This window comes from Sycon ciliatum, chromosome 6 (assembly GCF_964019385.1).
Source record: "Sycon ciliatum chromosome 6, ocSycCili1.1, whole genome shotgun sequence".
Lineage (NCBI taxonomy): Eukaryota > Metazoa > Porifera > Calcarea > Leucosolenida > Sycettidae > Sycon > Sycon ciliatum.
The window spans coordinates 4662783-4683316 of record NC_088648.1 but is presented as its reverse complement, the minus strand read 5'-3'; the positions used below and the strand labels follow the sequence as shown (position 1 = coordinate 4683316).

The following is a 20534-nucleotide window of genomic DNA, read 5'->3' as shown; positions in this document are numbered from 1 at the left end:
TCGTCATATACCTTGATCCCGTCCTGCTGGTGGGCGATCCATCCACACCACCGAACAAATAGAGTTTTTCTCCTCTTACCACGTGACGACCACGTTTGTGGCTATGAGCGAAAAGTGGTAATAGTTTTGCCACTGTATGCATAGAGCTGAAGTTCAACAGAATGAGTTGGGACAGTGTAGCCTTATCCCCTCCGAATACTAACAATCCATTCTGGTTGTACCGTGTTAGGCTGGCGTAGCGTCTGGTCAGGACGCATGGCGTTAGCGGGATACGCCGTACTCGCAGGGTTTCTGTGCCGTTGCGCATCACCACCCTGAGAACTGTGAGAGATTCGCTGCAAACGTTGGGACTAACGTGACCGCCGAACACGTAGTGCAAATCTGCATGTGTCATTGCCGCATGACCATAACGCTTTGCCAGAGGACCACCGAGAATACTGTGCGGCTGTACTTTCTTCCATACTCCTTCGCAGCGGTCATCGTGTGTCAGATGCAATATCCAGACTTCGGATAGATCGTGAGATGTGATATGTTCTTTTCCACCGTAAACAAGAAGACGTCTGTCATCAAGACGAACCGCAATGTAGTCACTCCGCATCGACGGAGATCCTGCCTTCCCCTTGTCCACAAATTCATCGCATGTATTATGATCAATTCCTATGCACCAAGCGACAATAGTTTTGTAGCCATATCCGATCAGAATGGCGGTCCGATTTGACAGCTTCGTTGTTGTAGCGCCACTGAGCACCCTACCTTGGCAGTTTCCCAGGTCCATGATCTCATACTCCTCGGTCTGCACCGTCAGAGTCCACACAACGGGTGTACTGACATAACGCTGTCCGTCTAACGTTGGATGCGACCATTCGGTAACAAGGTCACAGTTCGATGTTGGGAGAAACATCACTCGCTCCTGACTACCTCGACCGTGAACAATTGGCGTGGGTGTCAGGCACCCAGGTTGTCCGGGAAATATACGGTTCAGCGAGGGCCATTTGTAAATATTCTTCTCCAGAAATTCATGTCCCACTACTGAAAGCAAGCCGTTAAAAGAAATGTCCGTGGACGTCTTAATTGTCAAGCTAAACACTTGCTTTCCTATCCCGTACAAGGCACCCGAAGCTGCGCTGACGGCGTAGAAGTGAAGCGGAGGCACTGTCCTATCCTTATGTGACACAGCCAGTCGGCATTGGGGAGTATCACTTGAAGAACTGCTTAGATTGCAGAGGTACGAGCCCTGCAAGAAGTGGATTAAAATCTGCGACTGGTTTCCAAACAGTACTGCTCGAGGATAGTGAACCATTGGGCCTGTCACTGACGGCAGCATACTCTTCAGAAGGCAGACATTAATGACATTCTGGTGACGCGTCCATCTGCGCGTGTGCAGATCGAACATCCAGAGCGTACAGAAACGCTGCCGATTCCTTCTATCCATTTGGCCATCATTGTTGTAATTCGTTAAGCCGCCGTGAAGAATCAGCGTGTTGTTCCACACAACCAGAGACGGGAGAAGATTTGGACCAGGTCGCACGGGGGACTGGGATTCAGCCACAATTTCCCAGGTTCCTAATGTTATAATACCTTCCTTCGTGGTGTGAATATGCACCCGTCGAAGACGTGATACCACAGTGCAAGATTTTCCCAAGTCGTAATTTCTCCACATCTGTTCGGTTATCTTGTTTTGGCAAAGAAGCTCTCCGTAAGCTAAAATCCAATAGCTTTTTTGATCGTCATCTGTGTCAGCAAGTGTCACTATCGACTGTAGGTATCTGTGGCTAGCACTACTACTTGTATGTGCTTCACGTGACACCACCTTTCGTAGCGTCATGTCTCGCCAAACGTACATTACGTTGCACTCGTCCAACGGCCCGAAACCGTACATGATCAAATCCTGCCTGGATGGGGAAGTGGCCAAAGAAGGTGTGAAGCCATGGGGGGTCCTACACTCCACGCTTAACCCTGGATACGTCAGCGTGGCAATATGTCTCCACGAGATTACTACCGCTTCAGTATCCATTGCCATTAGGTGGTCCACTCTGTATCCGGGTTTGCCCTTCATCCAGCGAAAGCTTAGACTGACGATTTGCTCAGTAAGGCGAGATTGTTCTGGCTTCAGGAAAAGAGTTGTGGAAGGAGTCGGACGAAAGCTAAGGCGATCATAATCATCATACGTACTACGTTTAGGGTATTCATAAACGTACTGGGTTAGTATAGGGCTGCTATCTCCTTGCTCCCGTCCATCTAGTGCAGTGGCAGGGTTTGGAGCAGAGATCGATTTGATAAGACAGATGAGGGTCAGGAGAGTTATTTGTTTCATCACGCACCTGTCTGTGCGGCACGTCAGCACCATGTCTAATCCCACCACATCAGGTCTTCAGAATGCACGTGGTGTGGAATTCTGGGGACGAAACGCTGACAAAGGTGGAAACAGCCTCTCGTCACTTACAGTCCAACTAGTGAAGAATACAATGTAGCTAATGGCAAAGGACAAGACTGATGCCAAAGTGTGTCTGGCGGCAATATCAATAATAATTATTCTGAGTCTTGCCTCGTCTCCACAGTCTGCTAATATGGTTTCCAATCCTGATCTTCAGACATTTTCAAGATCTGTAAAATACGGGCGTAACTAGTTGAAATACATGCCAGCTTACCCCACGGGACTCATGTCCTAGGAATCCAAGGCGCAGACCGATTGCAGACGTGCGACAAATCGACCTGCTTATCTGACTTCCTTCCTTCACAAAAACTCCGCCTATTAACAAACCCATGTGCACATTAAAAGTGCATCGTCACTGGCCTTTGCAATGTACATGTACATGTACACTCAATCTACAGATAGCATGCACATGTACATGACGATTGTATGTATATTCGGGTTATGGAGATTGAGTGCAATCGGGTTATACAATCATGCATGTACATGTACATGACATTGTACATGTACATGTACACTATGTATATCCTCGATAGGCGTTAGTTAGCCTTTGGGTTATCCTGGAATGAAGATTATCATAATATTTAGCTCGGATATTGAGCCAGTAAATATGAATAAAATAGATGAAATCACATGGAAACGAGTTATGAAGCAACTATCCACGACTGTAACAAGATAAAAAGCAGTCAGAAAGTGCGATAACCAGGTCTCAGGTCGTTGAATGTCTCAGTAGCCTGTCAGTTTTGTGCCCTGTTAATGTTATCGCACTTTCTGACTGCTTTTTATCTTCTTACAGTCGTGGATACTGTATCAGTACAATTTTTCGTTTGGAATTAACTTTCCCTATATTCGTTAGGGGCACGAGATAACTAAAGTTTGTACCAAACTATAGGTCTCTTTCTGAACGTTCGGTGTGACAGACCTTGACTAAAGACGAAAGTTAGTACGTAACAAGCCTGCTGGTCGAGTGATCTCACGGAAGATTTCGTGAACGAAAATTTGGTACTTACAGTAGTTGGTTCATAACTCGTTTCCATGTGATTTCTTCTTTTTTAATTATCATAAAAATTAGTATTACGTTTCGATGTGTGAAGAAGGTGCTGAGCGCGTGGTCACTGCTTGGAGTACGACTACACCATCGCTTAGTGGTAGAGCATGGCTGGGCGGTGGCCATGACTGGCATGAGCGAAGGTCCTGGTTTGAGCCATGGTGGGGACGGTCAATTTTTTCTTCAGACTTTTCGCTTGTCCAACTTTCCCTCAAACGTGTGAATGTTATTATTCCATGCACTACTTCCGGTGGGGAAAGTGCAGAGTTGTAGTGGTAGGAAAGCAGGCGGCTATTCTATCACTGTGTTTTCCGGTGTGTTGGCCGCATCGGGTCGCAGCCGCTCCCCGCCCCCTCCCCATTTCGTGCTCAGATTCCGTTTTTGTTGACATTCACTGGAACACTATACCAGTAAGCTGTAACTCGGACTTTGAGTGTTTTAGTCTGCCTACTTGTGCCAGTGGTTGTGAGACTTTTCCACTCACCCCTACCGTTAGGCGCTGCATGTGTTGCCATTTTTTTATACGAGAAACCACGAACCTCGAGAACAGAATATGTTTACCGGGTGTTAGCAGCCGTCGTGAGTTCCTTTCGGGAACGGACACGCGAATTTGCTTACATGTACTTTAGGAAATTAGAGGCCCCATGTCTCGTAGAGTCGTACTGCTCTTTTCTCTCCGAAACTCAACACTTGCAAGCCAGATACGAAAAGAGCAGTACGAGGCATGTGGCTTCTAATTTCCCAATACTTAGAAATTCTCCATGAAGTCCAAATTTGAAATTACATGTACGTTACATGTATCTAAATGGGCTTCAACTTGATATCTGAGGATTGGTCGATAGCCATGAAAGTTTGAAACTGCGAGTAACAGCTTACACAATATGTAGTTTAGCTCCGTTCCATAGCTAACATGTCTGTTGGCTCTGCCCTCGTTGTGTTAATCACTTTTTGCAACAGTTTAGCAGCATAGCTTGCGGGCACCAGTGCAGACAATACGTCATCAATGGTTTTTTAAACAGTTGAAAGGCATGACTAAAGTTCTAAGAAAAGTTTCCTAGTTTTGTCCTTCACTGTGAACAGACAATAATCATGTAGAAGTTTGGTACTAGTGCAATGATGGATTGCAAAACACGAATATCAGTCGACTGACACCACACATGACTTTGTATTTAATATACATGTACATGTGCAATACATGTACATGATGTGTGATGTATGTGAATTCGTCCTTTCCCTGAGCCTGCGTTATCGCCGAACACACTCTATACTGGTGGCGTGCCAACTCATTGACAAGCAGAATGGCTCTGCCTGTTTCATGTATTATAATGTAAACGAAAAGGACATATGGATACGAGTTTTATGAGTAACTCTCCATCACTGTAACTAGATACTATTATACAGTCAGAAAGTGCAACAACTAGGCACAAAACTGACAGAGTACAAAACTGACAGAGTACAAAACTGGCAGAGTACTGAGACATTCGACGTCCTGACATCTAGCTAGAGTTATTCTTAATTCGTATCCATTATATCCTTTTCCTTTCTACATTTATTATTGGCTCAACATCCGAGTATAATGTATAGCTACGTGAACACATCTCTTCATCATTTCTAGGAACTGGCCCCCGGCCGGTGAGAAGGCATCCTTGCCTAGTGTAAATCTGATGAAGTAAAATAAAACAACAGCAAAAGCAACAGCAACAGCAACAGCAACAGCAACAGCAACAGCAACAGCAACAGCAACAACAACAACAACAACAACAATCTCTTATTGGCCACTGGCTATCGTGAGAATAAAGATTTGAAACAACAACAACAAAAACAACAACAACAACAACAACAACAACAACAACAACAACAACAACAACAACAATAACATCCAAGTGATCCACTCCACTGGTCTAGAACCTCTGAGACTTTTTTTAATGCAGTAACCGGGGGCCGTCCGGGGTTGCCGATTGTTTTTACAAAACGAAAGGTTTTATAATTTTCAGCTCGCACCCACCCACCCACCCACCCACCTTTTCTGAAGGTAAAACGAATTCGAATTCGTATTCAGAGTAACTGTAACAGAACTGCGGTCGGCACGATTTCCTGTCGGCTCTTCAGTCACAACATAGAACATGTTTTATGGCCCAGAGATCCCAGTATATACATGTATAAAGCTAAAATAATAATTAAATATATACCCCATCCTCATGTTGCCTGATGATTGCCAGAGCATGAGACTAATTGAAGTAGCAGCAAACAAGCGTTGATTGTCCTTGTTGTTCTGTATTACGCTCTACCCCCGCGGTGTTGAGCACTGTCAGCACACTGGTTGCATCCTTCGGTGTACATGTACATCATGTACATGAAGTAGACCTACTGTAAACCACAATGTACATGTATGTAGATCTACCCTGTCCCTTGGCCCTAAAAAGGCTAAATGGCCTAATCAGGCTAATGACTCATACCGTCCTTGTACGATTATGTACTACGTAACCATTGAATTAAAGGGGAAGTGCATCGATTTTTCAAGTAGGGTCCAGAAGAAAGACAATTTGATATCGGCTCGAATGGCATATCTCTCGCTTCCATACGATAAGCCAAACTTTTCTTGTATGCTCATGTTGCCATAGCGACCAGAGGAGTGATGACGTACGAAAGGCTTAGCTCCTCCACAGAGAAGGTCGATCACTGCATAAATTGGTCATTTTCAATAGATGACTTGCACAAAGATTGTCTGGGTTCGAGACGGGGCAAGTGGACCTTCTGACTCTGACTTCCCCACCTTTTGAGTTCGTGACTTTCGAAGTTTCGCTTTTTGCCTGACGAACACTGAGCTAGTTTTTTTGGCTAGAGAGTAGAGTTGTTTTGATTCGGCTTGTATCGTCATGCTGAAGCGCTGCTGCGCTCCTGAATGCACTAGCAGACGAGAGATGGAACTGAGGCTCCCATTTCATACGTTCCTTTCCGAGCCGGCCGGCCGGGAGGCAGAAAATTGAGGGAATATTATTTTAGTATCATTCGTGTAGGCTGCAACAAGCACGTCGTGGTCCTGAAGTGTGACTACTTTCCCGCAGTGGAAGCGAAGTCAAGCACAACGAAAGTTTGTGAACGTCTGAGAAAGAACTCGATTCCCTTTGATTCGGCTGCACTAGCTCCAGAGCGACCCTCTCCTAGGACAGACTGCGGAGAGGCCAGGAACCTGCCGAGTCACGAGTGGAAGCCCAAACCACGAAAATGAAGGGTGGAAGGACTGAGTGTGAGAGCCAGATGGCCTTTAGTAGTACTTCAAGTAGTATCTGAGTTGAAGGAGAGAACAAGTGTGCTGGAGAAACGCTGCGAAGTCCTCAGGCCTGATGTGTACTAGCTACTGTTGAAGTCTCACTTGTTCCGATATGAACACTTCATCAGCCCTGACTCTGAGCAGCTGTATCTAGACTTGGACTTAGGCCAGAGACATAGCATTGTAAACCTTACTGAAGCCATATGTATCCAATGCCTGGCTCTAGTGAGAAAGCAGTTTGGCGCAGGCTCGCAAACTATGATTGAATCAGGGAGTGGTGGAAAGTCACATTATACCTCTCCATGATTAGCTGGTAATGACAACGAAGCGGCTCCGGCTGGGTCTCATGGGAAAGTAACTTGCATACCTGTTTAGTTTCAAGGAGGCAACGGTACCCCATGTACTGAAGACATGATTGAACTACATTTTATCTCCTCCTGGGAGAATGTGGAACAAATAATGCTAGAGTGTGTCTGATACACATCACAGTGTGCTGAGTATGTTCATTATTGTGGACGTAACAGAACTGCGCTGTGAGGTACCTTCTGTGTTGGACCTACAGTGGAGCCACTACTCTTCTTACAAATTCCATACAACGGTGAAAGGATTTGTTGGAGCATCATCAAACAGTGCATTCACCTTCATCATACACTGGCTCCGCTGCCTACAGTAATTCACATTTTGTCGGGGCGCGCTGGGACGATACGGAAGGAGCGACGGGAACCATTGGAGTGCTCATGATGCTGGTTAGCGGAGACGGATGTGAGTGTCAGGAACGGGAACGCAACCGCACTACTGTACAGGTCAGGAAGCGATGGAAGAGTTGAATCTGTTCAACCTTCCATGCCGTGTACAATGACACAAGCGTAAAAATGGCTACATTTCGAATGTGAACTGGCGATGGCATTGTGTGGCGACGAACACAACTGCAACTGTTCAAATTTCAGCATTTCGAACATTATGCTTCCCATGATAACTCACCGAATGGCTCACATGACGGAGTTGGACATTACCAGGCTAGGATTATCATTTGCTGTATCTATGGATAGTCCTTGAGTTTTCAGATGAAGTGCTTTATCTTTTACCTGTCGTTCCTTTAGTATGGCACAATGTCCATGGCTGCTTCCTTGTCTTCATAACAGACTGGTATAACCAGCATGATTCTGCTTTATTTGAGAAGAAATAAAACTTTCCTTTCGGAAAGGAAGCCCAGAAACGTCAACCGCCATGGACTGTGCTTTATGACTCTCGTCCATCGACGTTAACCGTCGCAATAACTGCTGCATGTATGTTGTGCTGTGCGAACCGTACAGGATTTTACAGCTCACCCACGCCTTCCCAACAGGCTCCTATACCCCGTACTGTTAGCGTTACATTGAATATGAACTAGGCTAGCACAGTTATCCTTCGTTCTTTTGATGGCGACGGGTAGCATGGAACTTGACGTGTTCTTGGGATCCTCGTGCAGCACTTGCTGTTCCCGGATGCCATATTATTGGGTGCATCGAGGTTGCTTCTATGCTCCTTGTTGTTTAGTAAGACAATTTTTTTATAACTATTTCACCGAAGAATAAGGCAAGAGTATTTTGGGTTGGTTTGGACGCCTGGCTTCTCTTCACATAATATACAGTCATGTACTTCCACTAAATCTACAAGTGCTCATGCATGACTCATGAGCTGCTGAAGACAATGACGGTACTGATCATGTACATGTACATGCCGTGCACCGTTCATTCATGCTGACAAAAAAAGTACACTACAGACGGTGTAGGGTGCCCGCAGTGTAGCCTGGGTGCACAGGGTGCACTTGCCCCGTCTCACTCGCGGCTCGGATCTTTGTGCAAGTCATCTATTGTCTTATTGTATTCACGATGTGAAAGAAGTGCTGTGTTCAATGCTTATAGTGCCGTGAACTATTTGTCGCCCTTCTCATGCATTTCCCTAGGCTGACTGTGCCTTGGAAATGGTTTCCTCCAGGACAAGATGCTTGGAAATCGCCGTCTCTCCTGAGACATTTTCAGCAAACTTTCAAACCTACGACATTATTTCATTCGTCAATCTCCACCACCCGTCGTCTCACCTGGCTTCAGAAGATGTTACGAGAGATAGGAGAGTCGCCAGGAAGCATCACATTCATCTTCAGGAAGTGGAAAGAGCAAACGGCATGGTCCTTGGTTGGGGGAAATGCTGAACGTCTGATTTGTCCCAACCAAGATTTCAGCATTTTGTTCGTCACTATTTTCGCTTGTCTGCTGGTGTCTCCGCGCTCCAGCTTTCTCCTATCGGTGTCACGTCCCAGTACACAACCGAGAGGACTACTAACAAACAGTTCACTGCACTTACAGCATTGAACACAGCCCTTCTTTCACTTCGTGAATACAATAAACCAATTGAAAATGACCAAATTCTGCAGTGATCGACCTTCTGTGGTGGAGCTAAGCCTTTCGTACGTCATCACTGCGCTGGTCGCTATGGCAACGTGAGTATACAATTGGCGATTTGGCAAGTTTGGCTTATCGTATGGAAGAGAGAGATATGCCATTCGAACCGATATCAAATTGTCTTTCTTCTGGACCATACTCGAAAAATCGATGCACTTCCCCTTAATTATTTGTACTTTTTTCACAACCATAGACTTCATTTTGCTCGTAAAAGAGGTCGTTACCCCGAAAAAATTGAATTTGTACTTGTTTTCTACTACGACAATAGCAGCTAGTACTAGATCTACAGTACATCGTGTACAGTGCACTATGCTGGAACGCGTACCCTTTCAAATCTCGGGTTCAAAGGTCGCGGACGTGTAGTTATAGTTGACAAGGCTGGACGTGTTGCATAATCCAACTAAATTATTTCCTGCTAGCCCCGAACGACAACTGGACGTCGTCGTCTCACTCCAATGAAAACCATGATAACTCCCTGCATTCATACGAGTGTAGTCTTTACGAAGTACTTGCTATATTCGTTTGTTGAAGCGCCCTCGCTTAGTAGCTCGATTTTCAATGCCACCAGCTCTGGAGAAGTCACTGAATTATTTGGTCAGAATATCGGGAATGCTCCGCGACAACCTTTCAGTACGGACAACTACAGAGGGGGAGGAACGGCGGCCATCGGCAGGAGAGATCAAGAAGGGTAAGTGAAGTACTTAGTATACATTTTTCGTAGCTTGCTAATGCTGCTTCGAGTGTCACGTTACGTCTGAGTTTATCGATACAATATGTAACTGTCTCGGACAGCTATGCTGCTAGACACGGGGGCATCCGTACTAATGCCTAAAATAGGACATTTGTACCATCGACTCCTTCAGTCTTACACAAGTAGGGCCAAAGGCAACTAGCAATTACTGATCTCTTAGTACTTGTACTTGTGACGCATAGCTGGTATCCGGTTATATTAGTACACCGATGCTGCCTGAAAGCGTAGATCCGGTGACTAAAAGACGTAGATGTGCACTGCAGTTGAACACAAACAGTTGGCTGGCTGCCGGCATGGGGTTTAGTCAGCACGGACTCCAGTGTGCTCTCTTTGTCCTGGGTGTTCACTGGTCGTTCTTTGGACACGCACTGCTTGTCGACGTGGCCATCCAACTGGTGCAAGGCTGCAAGCAGACACCCGTGTGCTTTCCTTAGCCTTTAGTAAGTTCCCTTTAAAATGGTTACTAGTACGTTAGTCAAGCAAGCATCTGTCACTGATCCTCGACTGTACCCAACAAACTCCGCCAGTCTATTTCAGTCGTGCAAGATGAAACCAAACCCAAACTGGATACTTGGCTGCTGACCGCTAGAACTCAGTTCCGGCATCGGCCCGCCTTGCTGCTTCACCGAGTCAATTTCGTATCGCAATCCTAGATTGGCTAGGGTATCCCATAAGGAGACCATAGGTCTGTGGGGACTGCCCAAGGGAAATATGAATAAATACTATACTATACTACTATACTTAGTTTGGAATCCCAGACTTCCACTCACCTGAAATTCTACCAACGCAGCCGAGAACATGGCATGTTTTACCCATACTCTTTGTCTGTATTCATGAGTGAGGTAAATTGCTGATCAATAAAACTGGACATTGCGATTTGAATACTGGCTGGGCTACAGGGCTCTAGCGGTCTCCAACACTCTTTTGAGCTCTTGGACGTGCTGCCAGTCTGTGTCCATGAGATCGAATTTCACTGGCCTGAGTTGAGCTTTCTGCGCGTGTATGGGTGCACTCAGATGCACAGCGCTGCTCAACGAATCCAGTCGCGTCACTCAAGTTCGCGCCTTGCATCATTCCGCAGCGCAGTGTTTTCAGGTCTATGGCTGCGCAACGCCCGGCGCGTACTTGAGTGACGCAACAGGATTCGTTGAGCAACACTGTACATGTTGTTTGTGCATGTGCATGTATGCGAGTAGACCACGCAGATGTACAGTAAAAGTTCCCTAGTCCAGGCAGGTTGGGACCGAGCACTGCCCGTAACTAGGAATTGCCTGTAACTCAGGAAATACATACTTACTGAATGCGAGTAAACATTTGCAATGACAATCAATAGTTTTTGGGGCCGTTTTGTCGTTGAACTTGCCAATTGTGTGCCTCTAAAATGGGCCAGAAAGGTGCCTGGTAGATGGGCATGCCCGAATTAGGGATGTCTCCGGATCTGGTGAGTTGTACTGTACATGTACATGTACACCCGCTCACCGAGAAGAGTTATGGTTGCTCATGAGAGCGCTCAATGTAGGTGCAGAGCCTAGTACGCACAGCAGCAGCAGCAGCAGCAGAAACGCTTTGATTCCTTCTTTCAAGTGTGTAGGTCTCAGACACACGTACCCCGGTCATGCATCGACGTAATGTGAACTGGGTCAGGCTTGCAGCTTTGCAGTCCGGGTCACAGTTCATGCACCTGATGCAACAGTGGTTGCTGGAAAGGTTGTGCTCCGCAAAGTCCGTCGCATGAAGTTCCAAGGCTTCTGTTTCTGTGCAGAGAGCATACATTGTCGGAAACGTTTTAGTATGATTAAGCGGTGTCAACTCACGAATGTTCACTTCCGATAGAGTTCAAGACAATAATCAGGTCCGGTAGAATGTGCCTGCAAGAGACTATGAGCACCAGAAGTATACGTTGAGCCTATGGAGTTCTGTGTCTGCGATTTCAGAACTTTACATCATGTGAAAGACCCATCCATAGTCGTAATTAAAAGTTTCACACTGTGCATAATAGACACAGGATTGTGTGCAACCCAGCTTTGGGTTCACCTCACTGCTGGTCACGCTGCACTGATTGCGGCAAGCCGTGGCCTATTGAAGCCTATCTCCGGAGCGTGAAGTTCTGCCGTTGTCAAACCACTAAATAGAGGTTGTGTGTGTGTGTGTGTGTGTGTGTGTGTGTGTGTGTGTGTGTGTGTGTGTGTGTGTGCATGTGCGTGTGTGCGTGTGTGTGTGTGCGTGTGTGTGTGCATGTGTGCAGTTGCACACACTCCTGGGGGATATGCATCCTCTTGATGACAGAAACACAAGGCAATGCAAGGATTTGAATGCGGTCAACCTTGATAATAACGACCTGTGATGTTGAATGAGAAAAGTGTCGTTTTTTACGAGTTGTCGATGTCGATTCGTGAGGTCTAATATGCAGTTAACTGGTCACAAGAGCTGAATATTGGCCTTTATTCTGCGCTAGGAGCTGGTGACAAATATTTTTGCTCGAGATCGACTCTCTCGTTTCGCAAGCTCATCTCTCTTCCTCTCTGCTGCCTGGCTATTTTCTAAAGGGAAATCGATCGTGACGGTCGCCTTCTCTATAGGACTTCGCGTGGGCAGCACGACTGCCTGTGTGGTTAAAATCAGTCACCGTTCTTTGCAAGATTTTATTTTGAATGATGACGACACATACAGAACTCGTACTTTCAAATCTCTATGATGCGCTGGATACTCCGAGCGTTGAGCTGGAGGTGAGGGAACTGTGATCTCAGCTTGGCGAGCGATCCCTGAGGTGAGCGATCTGGGCTGTTTTGCAAAATAGAACTGATTCCGAGTAGCCGGTTACTTTCTTGTGCGCCACGCTGCTCTTGCCTGCTCAGTGTGACAAGACAAAGCTGAAAGACAAGCGACAATATTGCGGACGTGGACCAAGTAATATAATTATTTTTGTTAGACCCGGGTGGATGCGTGGTGTTTGTGGATATTATAGCGGGATTTGTAGCTCTTTGGTCCTCTTTTCTTCTTATATTTTAGTGTGCAAGGATAGACTCGGATAGAGAGCCATGCATGAGCATGAGCTAATTGTTAAAAGTAACTGGTGGTGTGAGTGGACATTATAGCGTATCTTGTACTTCCTTGGTCCTTTTCTTTACTATGCATTTTAGTCTTCCTTCCGGAGGGAACTCACCTCACCTCAAAATAACATCGCTGTAGATGCGGTGCCCAGGCGCGTACGCAGGGGGGGGGGGGTTCCCGTTGCCCGGAACCCCCCCCCCCCCCAAATGTTCCAAACGAGCAACGTTTTTGGGCATTTATTGGTAGGGCGCATGATCATGATGATCGATCTGGCAAGAATGCAAAACTTCAAAAGATCGTAACTCAGTCAAATCTCGCTCAAATCCAACGATCCAAATATCCAGGTCGAATAGAAAACTCTCAGCTGTCGGTTGAAATAATTTGTGAAGCGCTGCGAGCAATGTATCGTGTGATAAATCATTCGTAAATAAATGAGCCGCGATCTCGGCAATTTCAAAAGCGCGCAGTGCGACTTGAGTATCGAGAATTTGAGATTTTCGTCGCGCTGATTTGCTCAAATTTGCAGGGGCTTCCCTTGTGATATTTTCAAGAGTACACAGGAAAAATTCGAAACTCTGCGATCAAGAAAAACGAAATCGCTGGAGCAGGACGCGTTTGGGCCTGTTTGGGGCATTTTTCGCACCGTCGCTGCACTCTACCGCTATAGCCTATAGGGCTGGATATGTACATGACTGTACTGTGTCCTGGCTATCAGGGTCGACCTCATTCTCTCCCTGATACCTTTCCACTTCCAGGAAGCCCAAGATAATGAAGATTGAGTGAGTAGAACTGAAGTTATGATCCAAACAACACGAAAAAATGCATAATTTTGAAAATTTCCTAGGGCTCTTTAGGAAGGGTTAAAACTAACACACTTACACCCACTTTGTTACTCGTTGTTTGGGATTCGGTTGGAAACCCCCCTAGAGGTGACCCTGCGTACGCGCCTGGGTGCCTAATGGCTGGGTTGAGGGGATTAGTCTGACGACCAGTGTTTGGTATTGCTCCTACCGCCGCAACACCAACATTGGCTGGCTCATGTCCAAAACCTACTGTGATGGTACAGTTTATTTCCACCATCACACAGCAGCAGAGCCAGGCTAGTTTACCCGCAACTCCGAGTTCCATGCCAGCCTGGAACACTGGGTGCGCCCTGGGACTGGTGGTTTTGGTTTCCTAGACTTGGCAAATTAGTAACGAATGGTGTTTTCTTCAACGAATATTCTCTCGAATAAAATTATTGCTTTGCCAAACGAACGAATATTCTATTATTCTTGTGATGTGAGTCGATCACTTCACTCCATCAGACCCAACATTCATGTTGCATACAGATCACATTCCCACTGGTTACAGAGCGGATTTTACCCAAGAACAAGCTTCACAGTTCTCAGAAAATAATTTCGATACTGTCATCCTCAATACTGTTCAGGGGATCAAGTTTGGAGCTAAATAACAAAACCAAAAGTGCCGATTTTTCGAATTTTCGAATATCGAATAGTGCCGCCTGCATTCGAATATTCTTTCTGGTGTTAGTATTCTAGAATATTCGAATAATTCGAATATTCCTTACATCACTACAAATTACTCATACACTCACGCACCCGGATACCTGGTGTACTCTTTGAAGATGCCAAGTCACGGAATGTTGAGTGAGTGGTTGGCCATCGATCATATTAAATTTTAAAGGTGCATTGTACATGTATGTACGACTCACAAACTGACAAACTGTAGCCCTGGGCGTGTGAATGTGTCAGACACAACAGTGTACAGTACACATTGTATCATGTACAGTCAGACCTCGCTTATCCAGTCCACTTCTATCCGGATCCCTCGCCATCCGGAAGAAAATCTCTGGTAACCGATTTACAGCATACATGTACAGGTATGTCATGCATACCTGTACATGTATGTCATGCATAACTTACAATAGTTACATGTACAATGTCACACAGTATGTCTGTGTGTTCGATTATCCTGTTCCCTCGCCTATCCGGATATTGTTTTGTGGCAAACAGATGTGTACGGTTAAGCGAGGTCTGACTGCACAATGTAAAATGTGATCAGTCTAGTAAAAACACGAGAAGGGCGCTGCTATGGATTTTAGTCTTCTGAGGGAAATCATTCTGTTGGCCACACCTGACAAGTTGGGCTTGGGTGTGCCTTCACCGCAAGCACCAGTTTAATTATTTAATTGAACGTGCTCCTGGAGTAGGCACCGGCGGATTATTGGCATAATTTGGTGGTTGAAAATTTGGAGCATAGTTTGGCATCCTTTTGGAGGTAGGAGCATAACTACATGATTGTACCCCAATTCTAGTATGTAAGCTTCACAATTGTGTGCAATGCACCTGATCAGTGCGGGTGGTCTGCATGGTAAAGGGTTCGGAGTAGCCCTTTTCCAAAGATGCTCACCACTTTTTTTCGCAACTTTCCGTTGTTTTGGAAGAAATCGCAACTTTCTTCATTTTCACAAACAACTACTTCGCAACTTTTCCGCAAAGGTGTGCAAAGAAGCGGCTGGAGGAGACCTTCGACTGTGCAAGCTATGGTTATTGCTCTAATAATTAAATAAATGAGGTATAGTTGATGTTTGGTCATGGTGGAAGGAGAGTAGGAGCTACGGGAGAGATGAGCTGATTATTCCCAGGGTGAGGGTGACATCGGTTGGACGAGTATGACGATTACGAAGACAGTTGAACATGACAATTTTCAAAGGTAACTCAAAATAATTTGGCAATGAAAATTACAAAAGAAATCAACTACTGTAAATATACAAATTTTCGGCAGCTATTTTTTCGGCAGCTATTTAATTTCGGCTATATTCGGCACCGACCCAAAACGCCTAAATTAAAACGCCGATGAAATTTTTCACAGCATCTCTCGCACTATACCATGCCCTCTACCCCACGACGAAAATAAATCGCCGCCGAAATGTCAAAAATCGTGAAGTGCCGAAATTTTGCAGCGCCGAAATTTTGTATATTTACAGTAATGATTAGAAGAAGTCATGTTTTCTCCTTTCCATGTTGACCTCTAGCTTGCATGGTCATCTTGGTATGGGGATATTCATGTATTTTGTTGTACTATGGCCACTTGCAAGTATGAAAAGGCACAATTTCCCGAAGTTTGAGGCTCCATAAGTGCAACAAAGTCAATATGTATCCCCACGTGCCAAAGCATAATATGAGGATTTTGCGAGCATAATGCGAGAATCCATGAAAGCATAATTCCATGATTTCGCGAGCATAATCCGCCGGAGCCTACCCTGGAGCTGCTGCTGCTGCTTGCCTCTTTCTCTTCTCCTGGACTGCACCCGAATTACTGCAGCGTGGCTAGAGAAATTCAGCACCCCACCACCCGTTGCTACTGGAGCAATCCCTATCTTAATCAAGTAATTACTTGATGGCCTGAAACGGCATGTCTCACCGACACTCCTGAATTGGATTTACACAGGGTAAACCATAACGTGTGTGTATCTCATTAGTTTTCAGATCAAGAAACATGCCCAGTAGCAGCACAATAATCAATAATTATCCCCACACCTCATTACCCCATCATCCACCCATTTGGCATGGGCACTGGCACTTCAATCTGCAAAGAAGATCCGTGTGCAATGTATTGTGTCAATACTCAATACATGTAAACATGTATTGAGTATTGCACAAAGGTCAAAAAGAATGGTTCCACCAATTATACATGTATATATGCATACGTTGTAACGCTGCGTTTCATGCACGTAGCTAAATGCTAAGGCAATCATCAGACAACTGGCATACCCACTTACATGTACGTATTGAGTATTGTGGACATGTATTTTGTGCTGTCTAAGAACTTGGAGGACGTGGCATATTGGTCACTGCCTTCCTCTCTGCTCCACCGTCGATTAAATGTAGAATTCAATTGAGCTGGAGGAGGGGCCGCCTGGTCCAAGTACGGAGGAGGAGCCGTGCGCCCTGGCAAAACCTTCACTTCCGCAAGCCACAACCCATGTACATGTACATGTACATGTACATCTACGTATACATGTACATGTACATGTATACGTACATGTACATGTACATGTACATGTATACGTAGATGAAGGCCTAAATCAGTGCCTCGGGACAGGCAAGTCACCTGCTGAGTGGACTTTTTTTAGTTTTTTTATACGAAAGTCCACTATATTCCCGAATATGTGCGAGAAGTGGTGGCAGGGCCAGGCTGCTCTGCCGACCCTAAAGGTCTGGGCGTCTACGCAGACAAAGCGCGCCACAATGCAGTAAAACCATGAGGAGGGGAGGAGGAGGGGAAATGAATAATAGAGAGGAACGAGGACAATGGGTAGATGGTCGTGAGAGAAGCAGAGTGAAAGATAACATCACATTGTGGTAAGGGGGAGGGGGGGGGAGGTTGCTAGTGAGGCGCTGGTCTAAACCGTTTCATAGGGCGTCAGTGGCTGTTTGCCAGTTCAGGTGCAGCAGACACTTGTTGCACTTTTCCTTGAAGGACTGGAGGAGAGCTACTGGCGGAACTACTTTACTATTACATTCTTAACTTCATGATCATGAACTAGTACTGCACATCGCCCCCTTGTTGGGCATTGGTTATGAGAGTTACCATGGTTACCACCTCACTCTCGCCAGTATTTACATGTAGCATTGTAGGCTCTGCATCTGCCACCCTGGTGATACAGGCATGGTGGTGGCCTGGCACGAGCGAAACTTCCTTAAGGAGGTTCGCGACGGTTAGCGCCATGTTGGATTTCCGAATTTTTTTTCTGAAAAATAATGCCTTTCGGAGTGGAAAAATGGGACGCGATCATGCACAGAAAATAGTTTGCCATGACTTCGCAGTGCTCGAGTCGGGACAAGATTTGGAGGAAGAAGCTCAGCCACTAGTGGACTTGCGGATTTGTTTTGACATTGGCGGTTTTTGGATAGCTCGGTTCTCCTGCCGACGTGTCCTGGAGATGAAGACGCGGGAGAGTAATCCGTCACCCACGACGCGGCCTCTCATTCTGCGTTCTGGACGATGCAAGAAGCAGAGGAGGGGGACGCTTCGCGAACTCAAACGATCGATCGAGTTCCTGAAAAACGGAAAGGGCTATCTCCATCACTAACGCCACTGGATTCGACTCCCGCGAAGAGGTCGTTCAGTGCCCCTCTTCACGGTCGACGAATCGTTCATCTCAGGTATCTGGCTGTGGGATTGTCTGCGTGCCAGAATCCTGGATGTGGCAAACCTCTGGCGCTCATTGATTGCGTTGAAGAGAAGAGGTACGGCCTGGGCAGCGTACTTGTCATTCCGTGTCAGCAGTGTGGGATGGAGAATTTTATAGATACAGATAGCCCTGTAACTGCTCAACACCCTGGCCCCCGTGCTTCCACAAGCAACACCAAAGCTGCTTTGGGTAAGTGCGTTTTTCAATCTCATAAGATTTACTTATGATATTTGGGAGTCATTGCCACCCTATGGCTATGGAAATGTATGAGCACACTGTATGCGCGGCGGCCGCGAGCGTCTGTGTGTTTGCATAGACCTGCATGTTTGTGCATGTGTGCACCATATGCATGTATGAACATGCACATGCATATGCGCTCATGTGGACGTGCCCTCGCACACATACTATACACACGTGCATGACCGCTCCCAGGGCATGTTGGTGTTACATGTGTATGCGGGCATCTCCACTCATGCACATGAGTGTGCACATGCATGTGGGTGGGTACGCACACGTGCGTGAATGTATGTGTGTGTACGCGCGCGTGTGTTCTATTGCGTGTGAGAGCATGCATGTGTGTGTGTGTGTGTGCGTGTGCGTGTGTGTGTGTGTGTGTGTGTGTGTGTGTGTATGTGTGCACGGATGTGTGTGTCGATGGTGTGCATTTTTGTGATTGGTGAACACTCTGATCCCTAAACCGCGATACCGGAGCTCCCAAGCTACAGCCTCAGATTGATTTATAGTTCATCGTTGGGAATGAGTTCGCTGCTCATGATGCTGTTGCGGATGTTGCGGCCCTAGCTGAAATTGTCGAAGCTCACCCTGATGCCAGTATCCTGTAGCACTCTGTCACTTTTGCATCAGCATGTTCGGCGATGGAGTTTGCAGAACATCAGCAAAAGCGGCTGGCCACCCTTCAACCGTTGGTCCAAGCAACGTGCTTCTCTAAATCAGTTGCAGTGCGGGCAGCTGCCAGTGGGTTGGTGATGAAGCACTTTGTCTTGTCCTACAAACGAAGTGGTGAGCCAGCCATTTCCAGACTGATGAAGGAGCAAGTCGGAGGTAAGAAGCGGGTGACAGTCTCAAGGAAGATTATATTAGTGGTGGCTGAACACCTAGCGAAGAACCAACAGCAACCCAACTGTAAGGAACGCCCTGTGGCACAGTGCTTCACTTGTTTGTGCGCACCATAAAATACCATCATCTTTGCCAGTGTGGGGACACGTTTTAGCTCGCATAGTTGAAGAACAAGAGGACTCAATGTTGTCTGATTCGTTCCAACATGTCAGCTTTCATTGTAGTTTGATATGGGGCAGTGCTAAGCGCTATCATAGCTACATGTACATGTATCACAACCAAGTGCCAACAGGAGAGTAATCATGGAGAAAAGTACCTATCGATAATGCGTGCACCCAGGGTTTTCCGGCAAATTTACTAGTTCAGCTATTCCATCCTTGTATTGTTCTGAACGGCGAGGGTTCTAGTGAGTTTATGCAACACCTATTAACAGCCAAAAATCCACTGATAAGTTATGACCAAAGCAGCAGCAGAGAAGTACAAGCAATATACATGTAGATACGTGAATTTACCAATTTTAGGCAAATTTTGACAGTTTTTTGGATTTTTCTCCAGAATATGCACGGTGACCCCTATTTTCGCCGCGGTAAACCTGTTCCAACCCACTTATAGAATGTGTTTGAAGTATCCACATATGGGGCAAACTCAAAAATAAGCTGCAAAAAATATTCAAAGTTTCATTTTTTGCGTCTTTTTGTTCTTCTCCAGGAAATGACGACCTGGATCCCATCATCAACCAAAGTGTACATTTTTCGGTGTTGATATCATCTTAGTCAATACCTCGAACGATCTGTAAAATTTTATGTCATATTTTCTGTCCTAACTGATGTTATGGTCGATTTCTCATCAATTTTGGGATTTTGTGTTATTTTGTGTCATCAAGGAAAATTGTGTTTTTGGCAAGACCTATTCGGGCAATTGAAAAACTGATGTTACTAAGCGAAAATATAAGGCTGTACCTATTCAAACCTGATGTCAGATTGGGCTGATGTTGAAATTAAATTTTTGGGGCTAACTGTCCCGAACCCCCTTAAGCTGGTTGTGTTTCTCAACGCATAGCCGCTTGTAACGCGGACGTGCTAAGTTTACTTTGCTTACTACAATCATAATGAACCGTTCAGTCTACTAATACTAATAGTCTTGACCAGTGTTTCGTTACTTATCATCGTAACATCCTCTGCTAGTTGACAATCGTTCCATTCCGTTTCTTGCATAATGTTTTCTTCTTAGTCGGACTCATGCAAGAAGGCATGGTTACCTGTTT

General features: G+C 45.8%; 1 protein-coding gene across 1 annotated transcript in view; it reads left to right on the top strand.

Moving 5' to 3' along the window:
- The first annotated feature begins 9750 nt into the window (after nt 1-9750).
- LOC135819214 (uncharacterized) overlaps nt 9751-20534 on the top strand; it is a 29812-nt gene continuing 19028 nt past the window's right edge. Inside the window, exon 1 of the mRNA XM_065332378.1 lies at nt 9751-9879. Within this exon, the coding sequence (XP_065188450.1) occupies nt 9801-9879 (79 nt within the window). The 5' untranslated portion in view covers nt 9751-9800. The remainder of the gene's footprint in view (nt 9880-20534) is intronic.